This window comes from Pezoporus occidentalis, unplaced genomic scaffold (genome assembly GCF_034315485.1).
Source record: "Pezoporus occidentalis ecotype Australia unplaced genomic scaffold, CSIRO_AGI_Poc_V1 ctg12, whole genome shotgun sequence".
Lineage (NCBI taxonomy): Eukaryota > Metazoa > Chordata > Aves > Psittaciformes > Psittacidae > Pezoporus > Pezoporus occidentalis.
Genome location: NW_026912994.1, coordinates 5,270,499 through 5,283,189, shown reverse-complemented (window position 1 = coordinate 5,283,189; position 12,691 = coordinate 5,270,499). Strand labels below are relative to the sequence as shown.

Below are 12,691 nucleotides of genomic sequence, written 5' to 3'. Positions count from 1 at the left end.
ATTTCTGTAATTCATAGCTTTCATTTTTGCTGGACTATACGTACAAGTATTCACTTGAAAATTGCTTCCAGAGCTACAAAAGCACATCTCCAGTACTTCTGTCAAAATGATTAAGAAATTGCATTTACTGAAAGTCTTGTTGTTTTGAACTATTTATGAACTACTCTTATCTTTCCAGCTCTAACCCTAACATATTAGGAGATCCCATGTTTACCCCTTGTGTTATACAATGAACGTGTGCTGACACAATCACATTGCTTTAGGAATGTTAGCTCCTGTTTTACATGTAAGGTCCTTTCCAACCCTAACCATTCTATGATTCTATGTTTGCATTCCTGAAGAATTATTTCATTAGAGTACCAAGAAGCAGCTACTCAAACAACTTGCGAGAACTTCCAGTCTCTTTGAAACAGGAGTTTGTCGTCCTCCATATAAGAAGTTGCAGAATATGAGCTCAGGACCCATATACATAAACCAAATTAAATACTGTATTTGCAGCAAATCAGCTTTTGAGTCTTAGGCTATTTAGCTGCAGACCTACAAGCCCACCTGCTAAACAAATTACTAGCTGAACATAAAAGCATGCAAGTCAGTCATTAGAGTAGGCTCAGTAACTGGGAAAGTCATCAGGTTTTACATAAGCCATACACTCAGACCAGAAGCTAACTACACGTACTGTACTTTATTTCACAACTTGCAGCTGACAGGAGCTTTTATAGACAGCTCATAAACACCAAGAATATATTAAAAACACTTATAAAATACAAACACCTTCAAATGCATCCAGTCAAGGACTTTTGCTAAGACAAGCCTTGTGTTTTCTTTGAAAAAGGAAAGCCTGTTTACCTGCCCTCCAAATTTTTAGACTTCAGTTGTTCTTCTCCTTCCTGTATCTGCTCTTCTAGAACCTTTAACTTGGCTTCCCTCTGCTCAGGGGTTTCCTGCCCAAAGAGCTTGCTGGTCATCCCTTTCAGGGAGAATGTTCTCACAGTCTACAAAAAGCAGAGACACTCTAGGTTTGGGATTCCTGAGCACAGCCACAAGACATTATGTGATTTTTAATAGCATTTGTGCTTTTTATTCAGCTTTTTTGCTTTTACTTCCAATTCATGAATGAAATTTTCATTAATAGGTAACTTATGAGAGGTATGGTGGCTCACATTAGCTCACGTTAGCTTGAGCAAAGTGGGAAGGCAGTAATTTGATGTTCAAACTCTTCAAGGCTGATCCGTGGATGGGACCATAAATGAGTCATTCCACTGATACAGGCAGCCTTTCAGAGCAGTTATCCTACAGAAGTAGGAAGGAAACTAAGTCTTGCGTTCTGTATGAGGAAGAAAAGCCATAAAGTAGTTCTGTATAGAACATCAATAGATTCAACAGCAATATTAAGAATTCTAAACTTTTTTTAAATTACCACTTTCAGATGATGTTTTAAATAACATTATCTTCCATATAAAAGGGACTAACACCATATATGAGTAACATCCACCTTTCAAAAGGCAGAGGAATCCTTTCATAATTCCCAACTTTTTGATCTTTAAGATAGAGTTGTTTGTGTTATTCTGCTCAGGTCATACTTCCTGTAACCCTTTACTTGCTCAGAATCCAATAAAAGAAGCTTGGTACAAACAGCTTATGTCACCAAGAACCAAGTTACTTTAAAACCTCAGATGCTTACAGTTCACATGATACCACTTCTTCTAAGCAGCAGACAGCATCTTAGTGCCATTTAAATGTCATTCTAAGTAACTTGGCACAAAGAAAAAATAAATTTAAAAAACGAGGCATTTTGGAGAAGAAAGTGGAAAAAGACTCACTCCTGTTGCCAGCTCCTCACACTGCTGCTTCTTTGATGTTAGGTCCTGTGCAGCCATTTCCAAGTCATATTGCATCAGTTCGTGTTTCCTGCAAACTGCCCTAAAAAGTAAGAAATGAAAGCTCTGTCAATAATACTTTGTTTTGCTACGTTTCCCTCAATTTAAACTTCACAAATGCCATCATGCTTTTTTTTTTCTTTTTCTTGGCAGGCAGCACATCCTGTTATTTATCTAGCTCAAATTCAGCATCCTTATCACAGAATGCATAACTCTGCAAATGCTGTAGTTAAGCAAGGTTGGATCAAAGTATAAAGAAAGTCCTTAGTACAGCAGCATTCTGTTCCTCTTTTCAGACTCATTCCAAGACACATTCAGCAATGCAAGCCCTACCACCTACTTGAGGACACCACTGCAAAATAGTTTTATTCAAAATACATTACAGAAAAATCACAACTATGACAAAAGGTACCTGGAGATGGTACCTGTCATAGGAGCAACGTATCATTCGTTCATAAATTCTTCACAGTTTAAACAACAAAACAAGAAACTGTGCTCCAAGATTCATATAGTGCCTTTCATCTGGAAAAGAGGAGAGTTTTCTCTGGCCACCTGCAGTAAGTCCCAGTCCTGTGTGGGCTGACAACACTACATCCGTACTCCACAGCCGGATGCACATTCGGCTCCCAGGAGAGGCTGCTAGTGCACTCAGTTCCCACACAGCAGCCATCACACTCACCAACCCAATTCTCTACAGCATCACTGGACCTTTCCAAGAGCTGTTCTCCATGGGCTGGCGCTGAACAATAACTAGGCTTACAGCATAAAGCAATTTGCTTTTGTCTCCACACTTGTAAAGGACAACTGCTCTCTAAAGGCTAACTTAAAAAATTAAGCAGATAAATCACTATTTAGATACACAATACTGTACAGCAGATTAAAGTTATATAGGACACTCTGAAACTTGCTGGAGTTTGCAATGGCTGTAGCAGCTTTGTTTAACCTAGCTTGTTTGAAAACTGACGCTTTTAGTGTATTGTGGCACTATTATATGAGAAGCCAAGGGAATCATAGAATGGTTAGGGTTAGAAAGAACCTTAAGATCATCTAGTTCCAACCTCCCTGCCACAGGCAGGAATGGCTCACACTAAATCATGTTGCCCTAGGCTCTGTCCAATGTGGCCTTGAACACTACCATGGATGAAGCCTTTACCACTTCTTCAGACAATCTGTTCTAGAGCCTCAAGAGAGGAATAAACAGCATTACCTTCCACAGTATACTGATTGTAACCTTTCTGTTATTTCACTAGTTATCAGCTCAGTTCTAATTTATATTGCCATCTGGATGGCAATCAAATATGAGTAAGTAAACTAAAAGGCGAGAACATGGAGATTCCACAACACTGAATTTTACACTTCTTAGAGAACATTGTATCAAACTAAATTCATACCAACACAATGTTAGAGAAAAGGACTACAGCTTCCATTTGAGCTATACACTGATGTACATACCGTAGTGCTTCTGCATAGAAGAGGTATTCTTTCAGCTGATCCGCATAATGTTCCTCTTCTTCCAGTATGTCATCAATAGAAGCTGCATATCTGATGAAAAACAGGCATGTTTAAATATAAAGTTCCTTAATTTAACCTTTAAGGACTACACATACAGTAACAACAGAAGACACCTGTCTGACAGAAACACTAGTCACAAAGTAAGCTCTGAATCAGCTAATGCAAACATTCCTGCAGGACCGTTTCTTTGGTTGTTACAACAATGAATCTTTTGACAAGTACAAAATCAATCGTCAGTTTCCTGCTGAAGATGAGGCGGTTTTTGTTAAAGGAGAGAAAAACAATTTATTCCTTCAGTGGACTGTCAATAGGTAGCACCAAGGCAAGAAAGACATGGTGCAGAAGAAATCCTGCAAGGCTTAAAGCATTAAGGTGTAGGAACTTGAACATTGTGCTTTCTGAAAAGCGAAGAGGCTGCTTTCATTGTTCATTATTCAGCCCAAGTATCACAGAACTCACAGTGGTGCTCTGAACACTGCAACTTTTTGTCCTTCAGCTCCTTGAAAGTCTGTTGCTTTGTCTGCTGTGTAAGTCAGGCATATCAATTCCAAGCAACAAGAAATTTAAACCTTTCTTTTAGGGAGAAACCTAAAGTACAAGGGCTCGGGCCAACTTCACAGGTCTTGTATTCAGTAAGAGTTTTGTCGTTTAGGTTGATGTCTCCTAAAAATGGCAAAAAGCACTTTCTTTTGCTTATTGGACAGTACTTAACTAGTTCGCACTCACCAAGATGACTCTGCCTGGACATAACTGCAGGTACAGGCCTACAGCTAAGAGATAACTGCACATCTCACTTGGCACTGTGACAGAAACAGGATGCTACTTTAGCCCACAGTACAGAACATGTGTCACTGGAGATAAACAGAATGAATGAACTCTCATCACAAATGCCTTCATTTATACTGCTAACTCAGTCTGGATTCTCAAGTATGTTGCAATCCCCTACACAGCTGCAGGCTCCCTGAAGCAAGCATGTGCCCATACTTGTCTAGTGACCAGCACAACAGGACCCAAACGTGAATTACAGCACCTCTTGGCTTTAAAGTTTTTGCAAAATCTTTTGAGGTTTTTCCCTTTCTTCCTATGCCTCTCCAGTAACTGGCTCTATGGAAAAAGTGGCAGTTTCAAGCTGAACAGTAACTGGTAATGTGACCTGGGAGAGAACACAAAATCCTGCAAGCTCCAAAAGGAACAAAAAGGTTACTTAAACCCCTGGGAATCTAAGGGAGGTATCTGAGGGAAGACCCTCCTGCTGGAAGTTGTCATCCTCAGGCATGCTCAATAGATCATGGGCAGTAAGGTTCTTCAAAGAGCTATGCACAGAATAGCTGAGAAAGAGCTGTAGACATGCCCACCTGTTCGTTAATTTTGTAAGTTTGCAAGGAAGATGAGTTGGTTTGATACTCTGCAAAGTCAAAGAGACTGCATGCCCAGCAAAAGCCCTACCACGGCTATTAGTGATAAATAAGCATAACATGAAGTGACCAGCAACAGCAGATCAGTTTAAGTAGAAGGGAAAAAGAACAGGCAGAACAAGAATTCACATTATGAATCAAAGTAAGGAAGACGCCCAACTGCTGAAAAATATACTTGTTCTGAAAAAATCCTACAGCTACACAGGTCATAAGTGGCTTACCCTCTCTATTTTTAAGTTCTGAAGTGCAATAGTTTAAGTACAGTGGTTAGATTTTTCAGGGTATCAGATGGACCACAGTTCATTCACAAGTAAGTTCTAAGTTTAAAGCAGTGCTAGAGTTCATCTGTGACAGAGCCCATTTGTGGCAGTGCCCATCTGTGGCAGAGCTCCTCTGAAAAAAAAAAAAAATCAAACAAAAAACCCCAGCAAAGCAAAACCCACCTTACCTGGACATGGTTTTCATAGTGACATGGAAGTTTGAGTTGAGAAACAAAACAAGAAAACCAACCAAAACCAAACTAACCAACCAACCAAAAAAAAAAACAACCAACCAACCAAAAAAAAAAACCACCCACCAAAACCAAAAGAACAACCCAAAAGTAATAAGACAAGCTATATTTCTGACTGCCTAAGCTGAAGCTGAAATACTGGTTTGTCCTAAGTAGGTAGGCAAACCAGAGAAAATCTTATGAAGAGACACTGCAGTAAGTTGTAAAGGTACCTAACATGTTCCCACTCTTCATGGGAATCATCAGCTAAACCCTGGATTGAGTTCAGACTGCTTCAGCCTGCAATGACAGTCTAGTTGATACAAAGAATCTCTCATTAATAGACTAAAGGACAGAAGCCAAAGATCCAGCATTTTTTTCTTTCATCTTTTAAATGCCAGAATTACAGCCATTCGTTCAAGCTTTCTCAGCATACTCTGTTGTTTTCTATCACTTCAGCAAACTTCATCCTGTTATATATAGCACACACCCAGATAAGCTTTGGGATGTCTTCTCCAAATATTAAGCAGTTTTAGATCATACTAAACAATAACAACTTGAAAGTTTAAACAAACATCTAGTGAAGACTACAACATATGGGCTAGATAGAGGATAATTAAATTAGTCTTGAAGTTCAACATCTGTATTAGGCAAACTTCTTGAAGTAGCTTTCTGTCACAGTAAAATCCTGTCTAATGTTATGGGAATGGTAACTGGACTGGTAAGTTATACTTTCAAGGGATCATAGATATGAACTTCCCTGGTAGGAGACCACATGGGTCACTGAATTGAGTTCCTCAATCTCACAGCTGCTACTTCTTGCTTGTTACCAAGAGATTATTGTCGTATGACAGTGCAAGAGCAGAAGAGATGACATACAATGAAAGCTACCTCAGACTTCATGCGGTGATTAAAGTTACCCAGAAACTCGTTGCCATTACCTTGGATCTTTAACCCTAACTGTGTTACAGTCAGAAATAGTAAACATCTCGGATGTGAGGAGAGGGTTCAGCCTCCTGACTGAGAAGTGTGACCCACTTCTTTTAGTTGGTTACGCATTTCTAACCAACACACACTAAGATTACGCATCTTAGTGTGGTGTATCCAAACCACTGAAAACCTGTTTTGTGCCTCCTTAACTCCTCTATATTATACTACGTTTTCATTATCTCTTCAATTTCTGCATATTGCAGAAGGTGCTTAACATTGTATTCCCTCTCTACTTCCATTATTTGCCTCTGAAAGCAGAATGCATTCTCCATTTCTTCTCACTAGAGACCTCCACCTAAAAAAACACTATGGTTTGCAAACCATGATGTTAGCCAAAATACAGAAGTGTGAATAAATTATTCAGAAGATTTCAAATTCTTAAAGATCTGATAAAAACAAATTTTTCTGAAGAACATGAGGGCAGTCTGGGACAGCACTTCAAATCCTTTCACCTAACAAGGCATAACACCAATAACAACCAGGCAGTAGCACATACATAAAACTGCACTGCAAACTAAAACTGTTAACTTGAGTTCCCCACAAATTCTACTTTATCAGTAAAAAATACTGTATGAAGTGTCAAGCAGCTTCCATCTCTTGCTGGAGTTGTTACTTAACTGTACTGAGCAATTACAGAAGAGGAATCAGAGTGATGAGAAATTATACTGTTGCACTTACTATATATGACTACCTGAAAAGCAGAGAGCAGTAGCCTAGAATACCACTTCTGCGAGCACTCTGAAGTGCTAGACTCTTATTTTGAAGGCTGTGCTTTGCATACTCTGCCAAATGACTCTAAAGATGTAAAGAGGGAGGATTCTCTACTTTATTACTTCCAGTCAGTATTTGTTTCAAGAATCTACTGGAGTTTTGATGCTGATTAATTAAATTTCTTAACTCTCTGTAATTAAGTCCAAATCTGTGTACCATCTACTGCATGGTACAAAATGCTGCTAGCAAAACCAAATGGATCTCATCAGGGCTGCAGTACATTAAAGTTGTATTCCACCCGTTTCTGGCATAGTAGCTTAAAAGAATAACTGGAAGGATTCCAAACACTTCTACAATTTCAAAATAATAATAAAAAAAGAAAACCCTCTGGTTTTCCTGAGACCTTTTGAGCTACTTAATACAGTACGTGGATGCTAAAATTGTGCCTGCATCCAAATCACAGAAACACTGTATACCTAAAAACAATGCACCCCCAACTTTCTCTGTACTCTACTTGTATGTACTTTGGGGTTGAGGGAAAAGAGAGGAAAGAGGGAGAGTTCCACATCTGGCTTACATCAAACTATCAGATATTCAGTCAGTACTTACACATCCATGTGGTGGCCAGCACTCTGCAACCCATCCCCCATCTCCTTTTCTATTGCGCTCCACTCACTGCAGGAAAAACAAACAAGAAACAACATCACACGTGAAGGGTAAGGGAAGTTAATAAGCTGCATCCTGTAAATAGTTTCTTTCCAGATGACACCTGAATGGAAACTGCCTCAAAGCTAAACCTGGCCAAACTACCTTTTTCCTCTAAGGAGGAGCAAGGACTATGCAGCAAGTTTATTTACGACACTCTGTTAAACAACTGTCCCTGACACCTAAACTCATCCTTACAAGCATACTTAGGTTTGAGATTATTTTTGAGTAGAATGTCTCAGTTAAATACCTAAAACTCAGTTAAAACCAATCAAACAAAAAAACCCACAAACACACACCCACACCACGCCCCCTCAAACACCACTACCTGGCACTTAAAAAGGGGGGGGACAGAACTTTCTAAACCAGAATTTGGTCTAACATGTTCACTGGGAAGAAACTAAGCCTCCCAGACTTGTTACACATCAGATGGAAGCCTCTCATTCCAGAAAAGAGAAGGTGGGATTTGACATTTGCAAGCATTTTACTGCTCCTGAAACCATTTGCTGTTATGCTGTTTTCTATTTTCCCAGCAGACTCCTGTTTAGTTCTATTAATTAAAAAAAATAACAACTTACAAACCACTTCATTACTGCAACTACCTATTCACATTAGGAAGATCATTTAGATACAGAAGGAAACAGAGCTACAATAAAGATAGCAAGAGACTGGCTCCAGACATCTAAGTATGTACACTGCAATTTTAATTGTGTTTTCAGCTTTGTGAAGCCTTGTGAGATTTCTTAGTTACAAGAATTACACCCACAACTCTTTGCAACAAAAAAAGGAGGGGGTCCCCTTGTATTTCACGCAATTTATGTCTAATGCATCTATTCTGCCCTTCAGTTTTTCATAAATGTCAACATCAGCTGAGTGGAATGTTTGTTTCTCTTTGTGTTATTACAGAACTACACCTAATTTCATTTTAAAAACCCCAATGAGAAAGACATCTGCAATCCATTAACCCAGAGAATTAAATTTAGCACTTGAACAGTGTGTAGAAGCAGGAGGTTTCCCTTAACCAGAAGTTTAGATTCTTTAATTCTCCAGTGAGATGGAAAACTTGAGCGTGCAATACACTCATATAAATAAAAAAAAAGACTGGCAAATTTGCTTTAAAAAAGTACTAAAACTCCATAGATACAGTTGTTGATTTTTAACTGCTAAAAGGACCTAGAAGCTTTTCAGAGACAACTGCATGAAAATAGGTACTAAGTTACTTTTGAAGAAACAGAATGCCAACACAACAGCAAAAGCCCCAAAGGTCTGGAATACAAAACAAAAAGCTGAAGTCTCCCACTAGAGACTAAGCTCAGGCAATTCAGGGAGCCCTATATCCAACACAGAAATCTCATTAGGACTGCAGTATGAAGTTTTCCAAGGTAGACACTGAAATGTTTTGGATGTACTTTTCAAAAGCACAGTAACATAACAAACACATTCCCTTCTATCTCTCTATGTATGTATTTAAAATCTGGATGAACTCTTACCTGAATACTCTTCCATAGTTGCCATGGACTTTATAGACACCATACAGCCGGTCTGCTACCCTCTGAAACATTTTAGAGTTAGGTTTTGGTCATCAAGTGCAGTTACTTTGTGAAAACCTATATATAAGCTTCAAGCTACAGCCTTAATGTTTTACACAGGTAAACAAGATTAAGCCTAAATCTAATCTAATCCACTACTGAAGGAAAAATCAACAGCACTAAGTCTTTGAAGACTGAAGTCACAATAAAGGCCATACTGGAAAACCAGTGCTTCATGTATTGCTTTGGAATCACTTATTTACAGGATATGCCTATGGAGACCACAAATAAATTACCTTCAGTTTTTGATAACCAGATGTAAGGCATCCTTTAACAAAAAGCCCCCAGATTTATATACACAATTGCTTATTTAACATAAAGATGGCAAGACAAAAGTCAATCCTGACATCAAGATCATAGGTAAATCTTCCGTAAAATTCTAAGTGACTTGATTTTTCCACCCAGCTCAGTGAAACGAAGGAAAAGAAATGAGCTATCCATTCCAGAACTTACTGCTCTAGCTAGATACGTCGTTGGGAAAGTGCTGGCAACAACCTCAGAAGGAAAGACCACATGTACACCCTGAAGCGTGAATTGTAGTCTACATAATGCCCTTGTAATTGTGATGTACCAATGAATGAGACTGAAGTCCTGTAAGAGTTACTGAATTGCTCTGTCATACCAGTAAAAAGAAAACATAAGCAAATTGCCCATCAGATCTCACACATGTAGCCCTGATGAAAAAAAGGCGACAGTTCTACTGACAGTGTAGAACACCAGCAATTAATCCTCTCAAGGACCTCAGCTCAACAGGGCAATCCATTACTATCCTTTCTGCCACACAGTTTCCATTAAAAGTTAAATCTCTGTTGAAGATACTAAAAAGCAGTATCATGCTCATTGTTGGAATTGCAATTTCCTATTTCCTTTCTGTGACTTGAGGAGAAAAAGCCAAACAAAAAAAAAAAAAACTTCCATTCTCAACCCACAGAGTACCTTGATGCATGACAGAATAGTTCTCATCATTAGAAAGAATGTTATTCATTACAGATTGAAGAACAAGCCAAAAAAAAAGAAAGAAAGTGTTCTGTGAAGCATACAGGATTCATACTACAAGCTCTGGAAAACAAAGTATTATATGTCTGACCAGAAAACCATGTTTTGGGGCCCTTCCCAGCCCAGACATCCAGCAAAAGCAACTTGTCTTCTGAATAGAGAGAAGCAGACACCTCAATTTCCTTTAAAACCATCTATCCATCTGATACATGGCCATCACAGGAAGGGCAGATTAGCAACATGGATGTGTTTACTCCTCCAGTGACTGTCAAACTCAACCATTGTATTTGGAACTCCTTTCCCTCAAATCTGTACAAAGCCACCACCCCTTTGCCACCTCCTGCTCCACACTCCAGAGCCGGACTCCCTCAGGCAAAACTGCCCTTATTCTAGAACACATACTCCTGTTCTCCCGACTAAACAAGAAATACTGCCTTATAAATAAATTATACTATTTGTCACGACACACATGGGAAATACTTACAGCTCTGACTCGCAGAAGGTGTGATATGACAGACTGCAGTTCATCGCTATAGTGTTTTAGCTCAGTAAATCTCCTGGGAGCAGGAAACAGATAGTACATCATTAGCCATCATGAAAGCAAGCTTTCACAGAATGCAAGATAGAGCCACAACACTACAGCCAGCAAGACAGAGCCTGGATTATGTTGAAGTGAAATTAGCTGAAGACTCCTAAAAGACGTGACTGCAGAGTTTAATTTCCCTAAAGTGAACCATCCAACACTGGCATGACTGCTATTTTCTTTATATGCAATCAGTGAAGGTTCAGAGCAATTCAAGAGATAAAATTTTATGAAATAAACTGAAATTACTACATCTATATTATTGGGGTGGGGCTTTTTCTTCTATTTAAACAGGATTTATAAAAGCAAGCATTAGTTAATAGGAGAGTTTCAAATAAGTACGAAGCCAAAAATCTGCTGAAGCATACTTCTTAATAATAACTTGTTCACACTCCTGACCTGACAAAGACACTTTACTTTCAAGCTGCCATCTAGCCAGTTATAAGTATAGCTTTTCAAAAGCCCAAGGAAACATTCACAATTACCACAGTTCCTCTAAGGCTAATCCATTCAGTAACTCTAAGCAGTTATAGATGAAACCCTATTAAGACTTGTACCTGCACAGGAGTCACACACAGCTAAAAGCCATCAAATCACTACAGTCTTAAGGGTACCAGTCAGATAACCCACTGCACGTGATCATATACACACTGCTGTGCTGGTCTGCCACTAATGAAGGAAAGAACCACCTCAGTTAGGCCCTGGTGGTAGTTTAAGTTGATACATTTAGCTTATGCTAATGACAAACATGAATTAGTTGCCACAGCTCTTCTTGTGACTAGTAACCAATTAATCCACAGCAACAGCCACTTCTGTATATGGAAACCCTCCCTACTACACACAAGTCTAACTCATGACCTACTTTGGTATCCAAAAATGCGTTTCACCCAAATGGGAAGCCAAGAAAAGCTTTACCTAAATTACTAAACAATGATCTGAAAATAAACAAACACACAAGAAAACAACCAGAATCAAGGAATGAGAGATGAAGATTAGCTTTCCAGGTTGATATTTAAGCCCCAAAAGCTACATCCCTCTTTCCACTGCAGGCATACAGTCAGGCTTTGTATTTCAGAATAGCTTGTACCCAAGAAGTCTTACTGAAGTTAAGTCAGGTCACTTGTTTTGGGTGACAAAGTATGAAATTCAGGGGTTTTTCATTTAACACCTCTCCTTCCCCTTAAGAAAGTCTACAATATTCTCATCCTTAAATTCAGGAAGCAAAAGCTTTATTGCCATTTCTAGTGTTTTTGCTCTCAAAGAAGCATCGTTATAAGATCATGACACACACAGGGTTAAAGTACGTAAAAAGATTTAAAAGCCAGCAGAGAAACTGTATGGGAAAAATAAATGTAGTCATTGATCTGCACAGTGGGGTTTAGAGAGCAATCTCTTCAGTTTACACTTTATAAAATATGCACCAGGGCTGTGTGTCAGACAGCTGCAGACACGTACAGTGAAGATACTTGAAATAATTGAACTGAAAACAAAAGATTAAAAAGCATGCCTTCAGCTCCGGAAGACTCCCTTTTCCACTCCAGGAATTTATAATGAAAAGTTTTATTTATCCTGTTTTGTGGCAAGAAAGCTTTAAGGAATGCTCTACTCCCTGAAGACAGGACTCAGGAACCTAAGAGGACTTTTAGTATCCTAGACTCTGGCAACAATACAGCTTCTCCCGTGCCAGTTCCCCCTCCATTAAAAGATAAAATAATAATAATTAAAAAATTACCACTGCAGAATCAAGCTGCCTTCTTTTTACTGTCTCAGAAAAGCATAAATCAAAACAATGTTACTTTTGCCCAATCTCCTGTGAAGGCTGA

At 38.9% G+C, this 12,691-nt stretch overlaps 1 protein-coding gene across 1 annotated transcript in view; it reads right to left on the bottom strand.

Annotated features, from left to right (window-relative positions):
• SNX4 (sorting nexin 4) overlaps window positions 1-12,691 on the bottom strand; it is a 38,446-nt gene that overhangs the window by 3,009 nt on the left and 22,746 nt on the right. The window contains 6 exon segments of the mRNA XM_062606871.1: window positions 847-992; window positions 1,821-1,920; window positions 3,330-3,419; window positions 7,605-7,670; window positions 9,191-9,252; window positions 10,770-10,842. Coding sequence (XP_062462855.1) covers window positions 847-992; window positions 1,821-1,920; window positions 3,330-3,419; window positions 7,605-7,670; window positions 9,191-9,252; window positions 10,770-10,842 — 537 coding nt within the window.